Source organism: Struthio camelus, chromosome 9 (genome assembly GCF_040807025.1).
Source record: "Struthio camelus isolate bStrCam1 chromosome 9, bStrCam1.hap1, whole genome shotgun sequence".
In the NCBI taxonomy this organism is placed as follows: Eukaryota; Metazoa; Chordata; class Aves; order Struthioniformes; family Struthionidae; genus Struthio; species Struthio camelus.
In genome coordinates, this window is record NC_090950.1 from 26,135,885 (window position 1) to 26,154,240 (window position 18,356).

General features: G+C 37.2%; 1 protein-coding gene across 19 annotated transcripts in view; it reads right to left on the minus strand.

Annotated features, from left to right (window-relative positions):
- The window catches only part of NAALADL2 (N-acetylated alpha-linked acidic dipeptidase like 2), a 524,823-nt gene that overhangs the window by 228,695 nt on the left and 277,772 nt on the right, over window positions 1-18,356 (minus strand). For all 19 annotated transcript variants that reach the window (XR_011142818.1, XR_011142817.1, XM_068954255.1 and 16 more), the window contains one exon: window positions 8,900-9,019. Coding sequence is in view for 17 of the 19 variants with exons in the window: in XM_068954255.1 (XP_068810356.1) it covers window positions 8,900-9,019 (120 nt within the window). In the remaining 2 variants the exon portion in view is untranslated. The remainder of the gene's footprint in view (window positions 1-8,899; window positions 9,020-18,356) is intronic.

The following is an 18,356-nucleotide window of genomic DNA, read 5'->3' on the forward strand; positions in this document are numbered from 1 at the left end:
CAAGAAATATGAAGCACCTGCTCAGTTAATGACTCAGACAGAAAAGAGGCCCATACTTCTTTATATAACCAACAGGAAAAGCACCAAGGCCACAGCAGAAGTATGGCTAGTGCGTCTGCAGAACGACCAAAGCTAAAAGGTTTAGATTTTATGATGGAAAGAAAGCAAGTCTTTCCTATTGCCCTTCAGGAGCTGGTCAGCTGTGTGGATTTAAGGCTGTGAGGTCCAAACTGAGGCTATGGATTTCTTCACTCTGCTCTACTTCAGAACAATTGCCTTGCAGCAAAGCCATTTCACTTGACTTTGCTCCATTTATCAGGACATGGCACTCAGACAGTAAATTGGATGACTGCATTTACTACTCACTTTAAAGGGCTTGATAAAATAGAAAATTATGCTTGGGTTTCACACCTCTAAAATCTGACAGGAGCTTCAGAGGACCCCCCGTATCAAATTTTAATGAGTTGGCTATCCTCTAGTTTTGAATGAAAGCCACTTACAGTCTCACTCAATTTAAGCCTATTATACTAATAGGAGAAGGCATGCAATAAAACGGACAGCCCCTTTCCTCTGGAAACAGTGACTCATAATGCGAGCTGGACTAATTTTTTAAAGAATGTGTTTAGCATATGTAGTTAATGTGCAGTTAAACATCCAATTGAGCATACAAATATTCAGAATTATTTTCTTAAGTGTTGCACATTACTGAAGATAACAGGACCATGGTACCCAGCTGAATAGCTGAGAATTTAGTGTTTGACTTAGCAGAGGGACTTCAGAAACTTCTCTATCAACCCAGAAGCAACAGAGAGAACGAGAACTTGAGCTGGGACTGCAAGTATGTATGTAAAACAGCAATGAATTCTCAAAACATTCAGAAAAAGCACCGTGGCACCAGACATGCAGAATAATCAATATCCAGTTTTGCTCATTAACTTAAACCTCTCTCCGTTTACTCTGCTAATAGCTCATTTCTCCATCCATTCAAACAAATCCAGGATTTTGTAATCAAAACAGAAACGAGTATTAAGCGAAAGCCCTTTTACCGTTACAACCAAAATGTTAATTACTTGAGCATGCTGACAAGTTGCGCTACATTGCTTCCTTCCAGCTTTCCATTGCTTTTCTGCTACCCCATCCCTTAAACATTCTTCTTATTGCTTACAAGCATGAATTGCTTTCCTCTGTTTATACTGCAGAAAGAAGGAATTCTTACCCTACTTGTATTTACTACAGTGCACTGGACTAAAAGGATGGTAGAGCAAAATTTTGCCAACTATTTTGTATTCCTCTGGACAAACACAGATCGGATTTATAAGTGCATTGGCATTGCTTCCCTTTTAGGTGGTATAGGTCACAGTACATCATCTCTCTGTTACTGAACGTTGGAATAAGTACGGTGTGAACTGACATGCTCACTTTAAATAATTCTGGGTAGTAACTGCCTCCTAGGAAGGGAACAATAGAGCTCAGTGTGATTTGGTTCCATTCAGCAGTACAAAAATCACTCTCTTGACATTTTTTAATCGCCGAATACAGATTTCTCAAGTCAATAACATTTCTCAGTTTGCTTTCTCCTAGTACCTCACAAAGAAGGAAGAATTCACAATCTATACTTTCATTTTTTTGAAGTTATGTTTTAAACTAAATTTGCAAAGCAAATTTTAAACTATGACCCGAGGATGAAGAATTAAGTGGTTAAGTCTGTGCAGAGATTTTTTTCACAGGTAGGTATATTCAGTGGGTTGGGGGCGGTATCCTCAATCACCCCAACACAGAAAATGACATCCAGGCAGGGTGTCTCCAGGCTTCTCTAATTCACTATTATGGCTGGCTCCCGCTCAGAAGGACAAGAAAGTATTGTCATCAGTCAAAGCAGGAGGAATAAAGCTGAGAAGTATGCCTATCAGTTTGATAATTTGATACACTTTCAGATGAAGGAAGCCATATGATCTTTCTTCAAGACAAACAGAACTTTTCTCATCATTAAACAGCAAATTACCTTGTGCTTTATCAGTCCAAGGATCACGAAATCAGGAAGATGAGGTAAACAGGCAACCAAAAGAATCACTCAAAATAGAAGATTTGATGGTAATGTGAAATCTTAATTACATATCAGCTTTTTGGCACAGATGATTGTCCAGTAATTTTTTTTAGAAGGCCTTGGTACAGAATTTTTTGATACAGAAAGTGGAAAAAGCTATTAAAAGGGAGTATTCTTCAGACTTGATTCTCACAAACAGGTGGGCTACAAGAGAACTAGTAGTTCCTTCAGGACAAAAAGAACTACCATATTTTGTGGGAATATAAGTTATCTGGCTAAATAAAAAATTCTGTATCAACAAATCTGATCTTTATCAATCAACTTGAAGTAAATCTGATTCCTCAGATCAAGAGGAACTACCAGAATTTTGGGAAGTGAGATTAGTTTTTTAAATGATGATAAATCACAGAAATCCTGAGAAATATGTTGTTGTTCAAGCACAGTTTACTACCCTGAGGCAGGAATAATCGATTGTAAAAACAGAAGATGAAAAGAAGTTTTGTAGAAATATCTGACCAAAACAAAACATGGGGATTATAACATCCTAACCTTTGTCAAGTTGCTGCAAAAAATGTTATACATTATACTGAGGTATATAAACAGAAGCAAGACAAAGTAATCTCCTTCATTCTGCTCTGCCCTGGCAAAGCTCAGCTGGAAGGATATATGTAATTTTCAGGGAAAGCACATCAAGAAAGTTTTGAACTAACTGAAGACAATTCAGTAGACAACAACCACCAAAGGTCTAGACAACGTGACATGAAGAAAGACTGAAAGAACTGGAGTTACTCCATCTAAAGAAGAGAAGAGTGCAAAGCAGGATGGAAGAGTTTACTGTGAAGAAAAAAGGAGTAATTTTTCTGCCACATTCACAGTGGACAGAACAAAAAATAATCGGCTTGTAGTGCAGTACTGAATGGTGCAGTGCTGGAAAACATTACAGAGGAAGATTACAAAATTTCTTGCCTGAAGAATGGACTAGATTATCACTTCCGATCCAGGTCTCCAAGTCTGGTTTTATATGCTTCTATGACTTTTATCCACACTACCTATACGTATGGCTCAAATTTTCAAAAGGGGATGTAGGAAGGACTATAACATAATTATAAATCCCATAGCACTCACACAGGAAATGGGTATCTAAAAACTTCAGGAACCTTTGAAAAAATTCCATCGTACTACATAAAAAAAAATAGTGTTCATAGTAATAAAAATGTATATAAGACATTAACAATCCCTAAAATACTTTTCATTTGATATAATTTGTGTGTGTGCGCGCACACGCGCACTTGTATATATGGGGAGGGAGAAGAGAGAAAAAGTCATTCCTAGTTAAATACAGATTTAAAATGTAATCTTCACAGTTATGTGCTAGCCATAAAAAGTACCAGAGGGAAAAATCCAAAATAAAAAAATAAAAACGAAATAAACAATGTAGACAGTAGAAAAGTATAATGATTTTTTCCAAAGTAAATATACTTAAAACAGTTATTAAATAGAAGCCTTTTACAAATTGCCTTTAAGACTCTTTAGTGTTTGCTATTTAGTAAATTCTCATCCATAAATGTCTGCCGATAACGTCTGCATAAACATGCAAGCAATCACATTTTTTAAACTTTATGACAGTTAAAAAGCAATTTTATGAATATTTATGAAGGCAATAAATTATTAAAATAAGTATAGATATTTACACATTAAAACAACATCTTCATTTAATAGATGTGAAAAAATGTTAATATGCGAACATTTTAAAGATGAAGTGGTTTGGCCTTCAGGGCTCTTGTTACTCTATTAAAAGTTAATTTAGGACAGAAATTATGGCTTTTTCTTGAACCTCAAACTCAAAAGACTAAATCATGATCAAGACTCACAATATTCTTCAAAAAATGAATCCAATTTTGGTATTTCTGGAGGCTGGAAAAACTTTTTGCATATTGAACTTACTGTGCAATTCTCCCTTTAAAAAAATAAAAAAATCCTCTTATTTCTTTTATGCACTCACAGTCATCAGCTCAGATGAGCTTTAGGGCAGTGTAGCTGCGTGCTGGTAAGGTGTTTAATCAATCTTTGTGTCACCACACATTCTATGCTATTGGAAGAGGATGTTTCTGTCTATAAACAGAGCAGACAACTCAAGCTGCTCTTTCTCGAGGAGGTATTTCACATTACAAAAGTGATCTGCTTAGTCACTAGCAATAACTTTTGCTATCTTTCCCTCATTTATGGATCCAACTCACTCAAGGACATAAGTCAGTTTGCTTTGACCTCCCGTATATAACTGGCTACTAAAGCTCACCAGCGATCCCAATAACGAGGTCAACCAAAGCGCAGCTTCTGTTTGATGGAAGCAAATTTTCCTTCTAGCCAGAATACCAGAAGACAGTCACTTCAGTTTGAAGGCCTGAGGAAATACATATTCTACCTTTTCTCTAGAAATTAGTTCCAGTTGTGCATCAGTTTTATTCTAAATTCGCCTAGTTTCAATTTGCTCTGTAGAAAAGGTCTTTTTTCTCCCTTAACCCACTTCCCTCTTTATTCAAGAACAATTCAGCTCCTTAACTATCTCCAACTGTAGTCACAAGATCCCTTTTGAAGCAGCCATAGTAGTTTAAGAATTTGCCTTCTGTCAGTTACTCATTACTGCCCTTTAGCAAGGGATTACTTAGCCGCACCAAGTTAATGCATCATACGAGTACTCCTGCGCTTCACTGCTGAATCAGCTCGCTTGGTCTGCACTGCCACAGAAAATCATCACTGTAAGTGCCTAAGTTGTAAATTCCTAAACCTCTTTCCACTGCATTTGAAAATGACTCTGCCTTTGCTGTACTGTAGCTTTCATCACCCCTTGAAACATTTCTGTCATTCTTTTCTCCCACTTCTATTCATTTTAAAACAGATTGCAGAATTTTATTCCCTTACTGATCTTATCAGTGCCATATCAAAGCCAAAACCACTTGCTGAACCTCTTCTCTACTCTGTTATTAATAGATCTTTTAATATATATGCCTTTTTATTACCTTCTTATCACAAAACTGTAAGCTCTACCTGTTTGAATTTTTCAGACTCCATGCTCTCTTTGGATACTTTGCACTACTATAAAAATAGGGTGCATGCTCTTCCTTTTTGTATGTATAATTGATCACATAGCTGTATTAACCCATTTTTTATTTGAAAGGGTCCACCTTAAAGGATCGGGATGCATCTGCGTGGCTCTGCCTAAACTCTGGCGAATGTGCCTACTGCCGTAAGTGCCATGTCTCTTGCCCTGATGCAAAGTACAAAACTGCCAGTAATATCTGAAGATTAAATTCAAAGTATTAATATATGTCCACAGCACTATTAAAGAATATTGAAAGGTATTCAGAGTTAAGTAATTCAACCTTGCAAAGGCAGAATCTGTCTGCTAACTGTGGGTGTCAATTCCATGCCCCTTCTAGGGGAGTGGTTTCTCAAACTTTCCATGGCACTGAGGTCTTCCAACATGGTCTCTAAAATTAATTACAGAAATAACCTTAAGGTCAAATTTTTACAAATCTTGTTCGCACAAAGCAGCATTTATTTATGCAGGCAACCTTACCAAATTTGACAGAAATTACTCATGTTAAGGATTCAACCGCATATTCTAACAGTACATTAACTTCCAGCTTTTCTTTTATACTCCACATCCCTTCTCTATCTACTCGAAGCTCCCTCCCATCTACTGTTTTCAGCAAGCATGTGTGAAGATATGAGATAGGCCCAAGCTGAGTGGCTTAATGTAAAAGCTCCAAATTAGTTTCAAGTCTAACCCTCCTCCAACCCTCCATAAAAGACCAAACTAAACCCCCACAGCAAAAAATATTGCCAGTTACTCAATTTTTTTCAAATATAACAATTTATATCACTTTGGCATATTTCTATTAATTGTCACCTTGTACAAACTGCTTTTATCTGCACATACTTCTTTCTGCTTAATGTAATGTAAGGAGTAAAGAAAAGTTCTTCAGTTTTCATGGTGATTTTTTTGCCAGTGGCAGCTTATTACTTCTTTCAAGCTTTTTCCGATGGACTCAATACGGAGAGAAAGAACAGGGGAGATTAAAAAAAAAAGGGGGGGGGAATAAAAAAATAAAAGGGGAAAACAGGAAGAATGCATGAAAAATAGACTAGGTGGCAGTAAAAGAGGGAGAGATGAAAAGTATACATGTGCAAGGGAAAATGAAAAATAAAGACATGTAGGAAACTCTGTGGCATGAAGATAAAACCTCCTTATGTATGTTGGTACATAACATGTAAAAATGAGACCCTAATCCTGAGCAGGCCATATAAAGTAAAAATAATGAGAAATTAAAGCACATTAAAATGCAAGTTAAATGCAGAGATTAGGGAGAAAAGCAATGGGGAAAAAAAAAACACAGTGACAGTTCTGTTAGGAACTAGCTTTCTGTTTTAACGGGATGTAAACCCAAGCACGTGGAAGTCAGAGATAAGGAAAAAATAGGCAAACAGAGAGAGCTGTCTGCTGAAACAGAAATGTGAAACTCTAAGTATAGAAACACAAAGATTGGGGAGGAGGGGGGAAGACACAAAAAGTAGATTCAGCAGTGAGATACTGGGCCCATTTAAACCAGTAGGACTTCCTCTGTGAAGCTATCTTTCTCTTTCACATACAAATAATCCTTATGAAAGGAAAATCTATTTCTGATAACTTAACACATATTTTCTCATATTTCTAAAAGATTACAATTATTTTACAGCCAAAAGACACCATTTGCAATTTATATTCCAAAAGGAAGAGTTTGCAACCTCAAAAAGAAGAAATAACAAATAAAGTGAAGGCCAAACTTCCAGTCTTTATCAATCAAGCAGAGCACAAAAAGTAGCTTTGGAGGACTGGTTTTTGGGGTTTTTGTTTGTTTTTTTCCTAAAGACTTCAGTGAGCATTCTTAAAGTGAAGCCAGATACGGGTGGGTGGTTTCCATCTTAGCTCAGATCAGGAGTTCACTACTTTTGAAGTGAATCTCCTGATCAACCCGCTTACCACACTGTGGTTCATATTGTGTAACAGTCTCTAAACAGGCAAAGTGGATTCTTTTGTAGAAAATTAAAGCAGAAGATGAGCACCAAGAGTGCAGCTAATACACTTCAAACACTGATAAGCACTTATTGCTTGGGACCAGGCTAGAGCCAATCCAAAGTAAAAGCTCCTAAGATGTCCTTACAGAAATAGAGATTAAATTGGTAAAAAGTCAGTCTTACAGACACTGTAGACAATTATATTACAGTCAACTTTGTATCTTTATCAAATTAGTGTTTTATGAGCTCTTTCGTTACTTTTTGTCAGTTAGCAGTGAAACGGCATGTACAATCTTATTGGCAGACATGATGCACAACAGCCAAATTCCAACAACAGTAACTGACTGTTTGTGAACATAATTAGATTGCATCTATATAATTTAGATAAATAGCTAAAGTTACTCAGCTGAAATGGGCATTTTTATTGAGGCAACTATTATTCCTTTAAAAAAAAAAAAAATTAAGTGGCCATTTTCTGAACCTGTGTTCTAGTCTCAACTGTGCTTTCTATGGCCAACAGAGCAGCTCCAAATTCTGTTAATTATAAAATCTGGAGCTACTGGCCTTTCATAATTGCTCCTGTGAATTGGGCATGAATTGTTTAATTATTTACTGGGCTAGTGTGTTTTCTGAAGGCACAATAGCTTTTTTGTTTATGAAATATTTGCAAGAGAAGGCAGTTGTTTTATATTAAGAGTTTAACTGTATTTTATATGTTGAGTCTGCCATGCCTAATGTGCTAGAGACCAAGGGAGCTTAATCTCTGTGCTATCTGCCTGTGTTGAAGGTAGAGGAGAATGAACACAGATGCGCGCGCACACACACATACACCCTCCCCATATAATTGGGACCAAAGAACAACGAAGGAGAGAACGGAAGAAAAACAGCGTGCTCATTCTGAACTGGCAGTAACCTGTTCATAGACCAAGAAATCCCATTCTGTGCATTAAGAGCGACTGACCATTAATGGTGGGGCGTTTATATACATATCTGTATCTCCTGAGATAGTGCGCTTACACATTTACAGCAGAAAACACCAGAAAAGTTCATGCTGTCTTCCAGCTTACAGTCCTTTTCCTCCCTCAGAGCTAGTAAGAGTGGCAGAAAGAACGGAGGAGGCAATGGCACCTTCGCCATAGAGCAAGACTATATCACTACGAAATCAGGTTAAAATGTCATTTCTTAAACAATTGAATAAGGAGTAGTTATTTCTCCCGTAGCGTATGCTATAGGTTACGATCTCAGAATGTGCTTGCGGCTGCACATCTGTAGCAAGGCCGAAAGCGCTAGACTTTAGACACAGCCCAGAGGGGGTGGAAAGCCCCCCCCCCCCAAAAGCCTAAGGTCAGGTAAGCACATGCGGCGTTCACTTTCAGCTCACAGCATGCTTAAACTGCATCCAGTAGGCCAAGTAGTAGACATGCTGATGTTGAAATAAAAGATTTTAGTGCACTATTATATAAACATTTTTAGCAGACAAAGATCCAACTGGTCCTAATCTCAGTTGTTGTTTTTCTCTCCTTGGGCTCTGTTACTTCTTTTAGGGATTTATTTGCCAAAAGGCTTATGGTACACTCAGGGAAAAGATGGCATAGTACTGGTGCACTGTTAACATATGCAGCGAAATCAATAACAGGAAAATATAATAGCCACTGTAGGTCCAATTAGTTAGTATTAAGAATCTGAATGACAATAAATCCTGACTTACCGTGATAAGAGTGGGAAAGGCCTTGTTTTGGTATTTAGAAACTGAACGCCAAACGAATAAATCAATCAAAGTATGGCAAGCACATAACTAACCTTATAGAGCAAAGGTGATTGTCCTAGCTTCAAAAGTGCTATTTTTTTGGTCACGTTTGTAATGGCTTGAATCCGGACCAAGTCTTCCACAGTCCCATATTGCACATCGACAAGCTCTGCCTGTAAAGAGAAGACAAAGTTCAGGCTATTCCCATTCCCATTCACCAGTTGGGGCGCTCCATCCACAGGAACAGCACTGCCTGGGTAACTACTAAAACTGGTCCAAATTCATGATACCCTTACCTGCATTTCCTAATCATACCAAAGAGCTTGAGAATTAGGTATGACAAATACACTTCTATCACTGAAGTTTTTAATCACGATTCCTCTGTTGTGATAAAAACCTCAACACTGTTTACCAATGGTAGACTAAAACAATGCCGACTGTGCTAGTCCGGGAGGGCTAGTTCAAACAAAACCACTGGGAGCTGCCACTTCTGTGCTCGGCACACATGAAGTCAGCATCAGATTGTTGACGGATGAGAATTTTCCCTCATTAACTGTAGGAACGCTTTTAAAACTGAGTAAGGGCGATCCATTCACCTATGTGAATTTTCTTAAATGAGAGCACAGCCTTGTAAAGCATTTCAGAACAGCGTGAATGATTATACTGGTCACTTATGGCAGCATCCAGTAATACATCCTCTATCAACATACTGTTTTACTAGGTGATCCCATACACTTTGTGAGCAACCCAGCTTAACAGTGGAACAGTGGCTTATTTTATCACCTATCAGTCATCCAAGCTTTATATTCGGACCACAATAATGACGACTGATTACACCACTTTGATGCTTAAGTGTTTTTTTCAACTGTTTAGATCACTTCCAACTAAATCCAAAGCATCTAAAACATGCAGCTCTTTAACTCTTCACTTATAACACTGCAAGATGATGTGATAAAGGTCTAAATTATGATTAAATGTCAAGCATTAGCAAAGATGGAAGAATACGTCAGGAGTTACGGATTTTGGTTCATAAGCTTTTTCATAATTTAAGAGTGACTGAGGGTGTTTTTCTCATATGTTTATGGCACTTCACTCTGGGTGAAGACCACATATAAGGATAATCAGTCTTGTACATCATTATTTTACAATGTTATGAAGCTATCAGGACATTACCAAGGAAAGTCTGGAACCTCTAAATCCTTACACAGTGTTCATATAAAATACAAATACAAGAAGGAAAAGAATATTACACAAGGGTTTCAAAATTCAACTGTAGCAGTATAGGATAGAAAAGATTCTCCTCTTTAGTGAGTTCAATTAGGGTAACTTAGGTCTGGACTCATTGCCAAAGGTAATTTTCTCATTTTAGGCCTCTCTACTCAAACTGTTTAAATTCTAATAATTGTTCTGGAGTTGTAGGATGTGTGAAATTTCACTAGATTCCTACACAGGTATTTTAGGAAAGTACTTAACTCCTGACAACGACATCTGAATATTTTGCCTGACTCCGTGCCTCAACATTTAAGTGGAATTCATACAAAATGTTTGCCCTGGGGTCCCTGTATTCTTAAATGTATTCTCTTTAAATTCCCAATTTAACAAGTTTCTAAGTCTATAATATGTCAGCAGTGTTGTATACACCAAGTATTTAGAAAGGACAGCCAAAGTAATAAAGCGCTTCTGTAACAAGCAAATATCAGATTTAACACCAAATATTTAAGTTCAGGAAGAGAATATCTTGATCTTTGTACAGTTTCTTTTGAAATAGGTGGGGCTTCAACATCTAAAGAGCACAAAAACTATTTTAAAAGAAAATTCAAATGGTGACTACAAGCTGAAATCTAGTGTAAATTTTATCTCTGTGATCGTCTTGCTCAAAAAAGATGATAAGAGCAAGTGAAGAAGTTTTTATACTAGTGGAAGCCAACCTGATGCTCCTATATGAAAAGGCCTCACAGAGGGAACCTGGTTATAAACAGCTCATATCAAATGAGGAATGTACTTCCACAAGCTCACACAAATTTTGCCTCCTTTTGTAGATCTCAACTTTATTTTACTTTGTCCAGAAGTGTCAGTAGATACACTGAAATGTAATAATTATAGTCCTAAAAGTGCTATGGCTTGAGAGGTTATATGTAGTCTGATTACTGGGGAAACTTTTAATCTAACTCCTTTGGATCCAATGCCTTTCCCACTTACCCTCAAGCAAACTGAAAATCAGAGCTTCCATCACACTTATGAGAGCAAACTACACTGCACTTTCCTGAAATATAAATTGATATGCAAAGATACGTCGTAATGAAGTATCAAACTCTTTGCTTCCACAGTATGCCTGTGGGAAAACGAAATGCCTGCAGCAAAATGAGATGCCTGCCCATCCACATTCAGGTGACTCTTCTCACATGATTTTTGTTAGCTATTCCTCCAAGACACTATCCACTGCTCTAAAAACCAGAAAATTAAGTATGTTTGCACAATTATTATTGCATTAGCAACTACCCTTAGAAGTTTTAAGGTAATTTATGGATGCAAACTGCATCTTCGAGAGCTGTCCACTGGTCTTTCCCAGTCAACACAAGAGCTCAGCGAGACCAGGCTGAATACAAGGCCCTACTAAAGCACGGTCCGTTTTTTAATTACGTGATAATCGGAACTTTACTCACTGCTGCCCCAAGTACTCTGCCAGACCATTTCCTCGCTCCGTATTTTAAAAAACGGTCCCCAATGCCAAAGCTATTAAATACTCTGATATATTGAGATTACATATAAGAATTCATTATATAATGAAAAACCAGCTAGGTATATTATTAAAGGGAGTTAGATGTGCTTTCATTACCCATCTTCCACCTGAAGGCATTGTCAAAGCACAATCTGTCACAGGTCGGTCTTTTGCACTTGCCTGAAAATAACGATGACTTAAGGCTCTTGTTGCTGTCCTAACTTTAGGGGTAATTACGCATTTGTATTTCACGAAAACTTCCAAGAAGTTGTCTTATCACAATTCTTTGATCCTTAATTTTACCTTTTTGGGAAGTGTAGGTAAAAAGATTGCACGTATCTACTGAAGTAAGTTACTATATCCTGTTAACATCGTATCAGATAGCCCAGCAGACATAGATTAGCAGGAGGTTTGCCCACCTAATCTCAGATCTGAATTTCAGTTAAATTTATAGAGAATAGGAATAAAATACTCTCTTGACTAAAACTGCACAGTACCCCTCCTCTTCTGAACTAAGTTAATAATTAAATATAGGAGTTTAGAAAAAGATCATAACATTTTGGCAGTACTATCCAGAAACTAATAGGTAAACATTACATTTATTACAGTTTTAAGTATGACATTAAATGTGATCCTTCCTTTCTTCCACGCTTGAAGACTTTAGTAAAACTTATAATAAAAAAGCTTTGCACTACTGCTGGCATTATCTCATCAAATACCATACAGCATTACTGGCTCTGAACAGTCCCTTATGGTTTAACTATTTAATATACTGGGGCACAACTAATTGGACTCCTTTGTTCTAGCAAAAAAATAATTTTAAAAAGCCTATAAAATAATGTTGAAGAATCCTATTGTATCCAAAGAGTAGTACCCTCTCCATAATCCTCTCAGATTATGTTGCATGAAGCCCTGTTTTAGCTACAACATTCTTACATAATAACTCAAAAAAAAAGTTTGGATATTCTATTGTTATTTTTCATTTTAGAGATACTTACAACAGGACATAATCCTCATTTTGCACATTCCAAATTTTAAAAAGCAAAATATTCCATCCCTAGCTACTCACATTTGACAAGCTGCTTTCCGTTGGTAGGATAATCTATTTAAAACCAAAAGAGAACCCTTCCTTTTATCAGGTGCCGAAAAACACTTGTATACTTGGTTTAGATATGCAAGGGTAAAATCCTCTTACCCTAAAACTGGAAAATGATTAAACAATGAGTTGTTATATCCATTTGAATTGGGTACTTACTCTTTGAATTGTTTCATCCTGTGCTTTTGGAAAGATATGATTATTGCAGAACAAATTGTGATATGCAATATGGAGTTCAGCAGTATTCCCCCATGCATGGAATGAAGTAAGGATAGGTAAGAAAACTAACATTTTCAAAAAAAGTAATTATTTTATGTTAGACTCGTTATTTAGTTTCTAGGTCCCAAGATGATGCTCAATGAGTTGTAAGAGTTCTATCTTAAAAACTAGGATAAAAATCACATTAAACCAGCAGAGTCAAGCACCCTGAAAATGACACCAGCAAGGCAGTCAAAGGTCTTTATTCAGTCTCTTCTATATATCGCTAAAATTAAAGAGAATAAAACAGCATACTTCATCCAGTCATCGTAATTTTCATTTATTTGTTTTAGAGAAAGTCAGTTTTTGGAAAGGAAAAATACAAATAGCTATATGAAGCAGGTGGCCCTTGGAGTCCTGAAGATGCTGGATACAATTTCAAAACCTCCCTTTCTTGGCAAATAGTGTGGCAATTACATACAAACACATATATATACAGGACAAGTTAAATAGGTCAAAAATAAGGTGAATATAGCTGACAATTCACATTTATAATTTAGTCAATTTGTATGAGAAAGGAATTTAGTTATAGGATCACGTGTTATACACCCGCAACCAATAAACAGGCTCAGAGGCAGATTGTGGCTGGTATGCCAGAGGCACACAAGAGAGGAAAAAACCCTAGAAAACAAAACCCCAAACCAGCACAGCTAGCCATAGATGTTTGTAACGACCACCAAAATCCAGATGGAGTCAGCGCAGCTAAGAAGGTAGCCCTTACATACCTCTGCTCTAGCTGTCAAGGCTGGGAACCCCAAGGTAGAAACGTATCACATGGAAGCAAATAGTTTTACTTTTGTTCCTTAAGAGGATACATTAAGGTCAGCGTTGAGCCATCTCTAAAAATCTTATTTGAAGGGCATAAACTTCTGCAGTAAACAAAACTTTACAAGTTTACAAAACACTGTGTTAAAAAACCAGCGTCATCTCTTCTTAGCGTCACCTGTTATTACTAGTGTCACAGTTCAGTAAGCTTCTTTCAAAGTTTGAAAGAAAAGAATGCACTAAGAAAATAAAAATTCAATACAAGCAGCCCATATTCAATGAATCCAAAATTATGAATGTATTTTAGTAAATACCACTCGGTTGACTACTATTAAACAACGGCTCGTACACCAGCTATTAGGGAGGTAAAATCTGTAGACACTGCAACTGTGAAAGAGCTAATATTCAATAGCATATTCAATATATTCCTGAAAATTTTACCGTACTAACCAAAAAAAAAATCTCAGAAATGGGTGACCTAAAGAAACTTCAAGTATTTTAAAAAAAAACTAAAGCCTAAATGCGCTCTATATGATTAATTTAGGCCTACATATTCCTCAGAACTGGGGAAGGCACTTTCTCTGAAGAGCGAGAACATAATTCTAGAAGTATCAGCACCTCAGTTCAGTTAGTGTTCAGGCCTACTTCCCTACACTGCCTTCATTTATTCAATTCAATGCCCTTTATTTCTCCTTTGACATTCAATTACTATTTTCAGACATTCACCCAACAAAGATAACAAACATCCAATCTATGATTAAAGCCAAATAACCTCCAAATATTCATCTTGCCCAAAGTAAAAACTCCAAAAATGTATTTGCCGATTGTACCTGGGAAGGCAGTAGAAGGCGATCAGGACAAGAGGCTAACTTTAATTAAACACTTTACTGTAATTTATTTGCACAGCTCTGAAATTGACGCTGAAGAGACACCCAGCACAGCAAAAAAGTAAACTCAAGCTGGCTGAACATCAAAACTGGTCACCCACAACCGTGAAGAGACCTGCAATGCAATCGTAAGACCAGCTCTCCTCTAAAAGTAGAGGAAAGCAAAGAAAGGAAAGGTGAGATAACTGAGTAGTGCTCAACTGTGCCAAATCATTCATTGGTGTAAACTCCACTATGCTTTCTGACAGGGGCTGCTGCTGATTTCAGACAGAAACATGTGCTCGGCAATTAGGGAACCAGAGCCATCTCCCAGCGGTTGCTATCACCCAAGCCACACTTGGCCATCTTGTATATGTTTACCATGTTTCTAAAGAAATGTTAACATGCAAAATTATTGCTCAACCTTCATCCTTCTCTTCACCTGATTCTAGGGAAAAAAGAAAGAGAGGCAGAGCAAGAACGCGCACACACTAAAGGCATGCATCTCATTATCGTCTCTAAGTTCAATGAAGGCATAGGCTGCAGGTTTAACTATGAAAATAAAGAATGGTTCAAGTATTATCTTTTACAGTGATGAAAGTCAATATGATTACAATCAGTCTATTCCTTCTTAAAACTTACTGAAGCCAAGGGCAAGTGCACTAAGTTTTGTTTTCTGTGTTTTATGTTGCTAGGTTCAGCGTTAACAAATAGAAAAAGATCTGACAAAGCAAGAAGGTAATTCAGCATTTAGCAAAATACATATAAATTGGACACAGGATAGAAAAAAATTCTGAAAAGAATTTGAAGTAGATGACAAAGTCATTTTTTAGAATATAGAGCTCCTGGTTTTTTGGGTTTTTTTTTTTCCCCCACATGAAAGGATCATTTTTAATTAAGCTGTTTTTGCTACAAACTAAGAATTCCTTTCTTTAAAACAGTTTTCCGCATGACAGGATGTAAACACTATACTCCTGTATTTACAGTATTTTCAAAATGACACTGTCTTTGAAATCTCTTGGTGAGCCTTCCACCATCTATTCACTTTGCAAGCCATTTGGTATAGGACTTCAAAATCCAAGCATGCTGTTTTCTGGCAGCAAATACTACGTTTTGGGTGTCCTGTGACACTCGCGTTCCCAGACTGTCTGAGAAAGCTTGGAAATATATGTGGGGTAATTACACAGAAATGCCTCTATGAAATCCTGCAAGTGACTGCAAGTAAATTCCTTCCCACCCACCCCCGCCCCGACCAAATCTGGACTCTCCTTATCCATACTCTAATTTCTAGTAGCAAAGGATTCACTGTCTTCAAGCTTCCTTTTATATCTCATTAGAAAAATGGAAGGAGAAAAATAATCATCTTATGCCTTGAAAAATAATAACAACTTAGTGTATTTCCAAGTAACTATTTGATACAAGCCAAAAAGAGATGAATTGCATAGCTTGAAGGAGTTATCTGAGCCCCCAAAAAATGATCATGACAGATCTGGATTACATGAAGACAGATGCTGCTCTGCTTACAATATTAAGAATTACACCTAACCCACAGTGTCCAGGCAGATTTGGATCCCAGAATTTCAATGCTGCTTCACGTGGCAGGGGGCAGGGCGTTTTCCATTAAATAATTAGCTGTTCATTACATAACTAGTTGCTTTCACCCACTAGCAATTACTCTTCTTCAGACATTACTCATGATATCTTTCCTTCATGGCTATTAGCACCTTACTCAAGAAGCTGTCTTTTTTACTTTAGTATCCCCACTCGTATACAGTAAAATTCCAGCGAGTAACAGTATGACTCCCAGTGTCAGCTTCTAGTAGAAAAGGATTCTTCATGTCTGCAGTTTTTATAACATAAACTTGCACACTGCATTGCAACGACACCTAAAACTGTAATTTGTTCCAAGTACTGCTATACCAAAACAGGAAAAAATATTGATGTCCCTTAACCTCAAAGTTTGATCGAGTTTGGTCTTGCAGACTGAGTTTGGTCACAGGCACATTTTGTATGCTCTTTCCGCATCATCTATACCTTGCCTGTTCTCCTTTGACAGGCTATACTCAGCTCCGTTGCAGGTAGCCTGCCACTGATGGATCTCCTAAAGGTTAACTTTGCTGATCTAGTGTAATTTTTAGAAAGACAAGACACAGTGGAGTTTAACTTGTTTGCTTTATTTTTAATCAAGCAGGTCATACCCAAGTAAACTCATATCAGGTTTTTCCTTCTAATTCCCAAGGAGACTGAATTAAGATTGAAGCTGCTTCATAGCCTATAGAAAATAACCTCTTCTGGGCTGTACAGTTACACAGCTGCAGCCACATCTGAGCTGACATAACCAAGTGCCCTACTGATAATGCTTATCCTGTACACTCCTTCCTCTATATCTATGCTCAACTTTGTTTTTCTTTTAGTTTATTTATAATTTTTTCCCCTCTGCCCTCTGTTCCTAATCATATTCTTCCACAGCTTCCCTTAAGCAGAAGGCAGAATTCATCTCTGAGTTGAATTTCCTAACTCGTGATAACCAGTGAGATATCCAATGAGGCAAACCTACTTCTTTCATCTTTTCTATTTGGATTTAAATGTAAATCTAGTTCTTCAGGTTTCCTGAAATAGGACATTTTAATTTTCAGTTATGTTATATTGATATTTGTTTATTTTAAAATCTCTAAGAAATTTCCTTCAGTTACAAAACATCGAAGAGCATTCCACGATTTTAGGCTTAAAATCCTGTCAGAAATTCTATTATTCTCAACTTCAAGTAGTGCTGATTGTTTGTCATCTTGCAAAGCTTATTAGTGACAGCATTTTGAATTCTAATGATTCTTTCTTACAGGTGTCCAATATTATTTATATCCGCCCCCTAATAACAGTTAACTGCAATGATGTGTAGTATCTATAGCCCCTATTGCATAAAGCCACAACAATCACACTTGCCTAAGCAGAAACAGTAATCTGTATTTACTAACTGGCTTGGCTTAGCTTACTCAGGAGTATTCATGTAAATATACGTTTGCAAATTACACAGACTAAGGAAGAACTTTCCGGTGTCATGAAAGAATAAAAAAATAGGATGAAAAGCTCACAAATCCAATCCAACAGAAACAAGCAGAACTGTAATGTGACATCTTAAAAATAAATCACAGGATACATATGTACACAGTCAACTATAGTAGTGTGATTTAAATCTGGCTTTAAATTTTTCAGTGATGTGGCTTTATATGAGAATCCAGTCACTTCATATCAGAATTCAACACACTCTCGAGAGCAGGCTGCAGTGAAGTGTGGTTTTTTTGGCTACTCTCAAACACGAAGAATGAAAACACAACATCCAGAGACTGAGGACTGCTCTCCTTCAATGGCCTTTTTATCATATATGCAACAAAAAGTGGGCATTCCCTCCTGCAGCAGCAACAACTTTTAAGCCTTTAGAGAGGATGCTTGCACCTTAGAGAAGGCGCTTGGGAGCCCTTCCCACATACTCAGATTCTGCAGACTGCAGCAGAAACTGCAGAAGAGCCAGCTCTCACACATGGATCAATCTGTACCGCACACGAGAGGACACCAAATGGCACTGGGCACACTCCACTCCATCCGTTCACAGCCCAACATGAAAAACAGTGACACATGAGTTTGCACCTACACATATTGAGAAGGAAAATAATCTCCCATCTCAGATGGCAGGTCATAAGAACATCCTGTGAATGCACACACTGTCTTATCAATGGCAGAAGGAACGTGTCAACTGTAGTGAAATGTTACATGGAAGTGCTTTTGAAACTTTTTAAGCAGAATTGAAATAT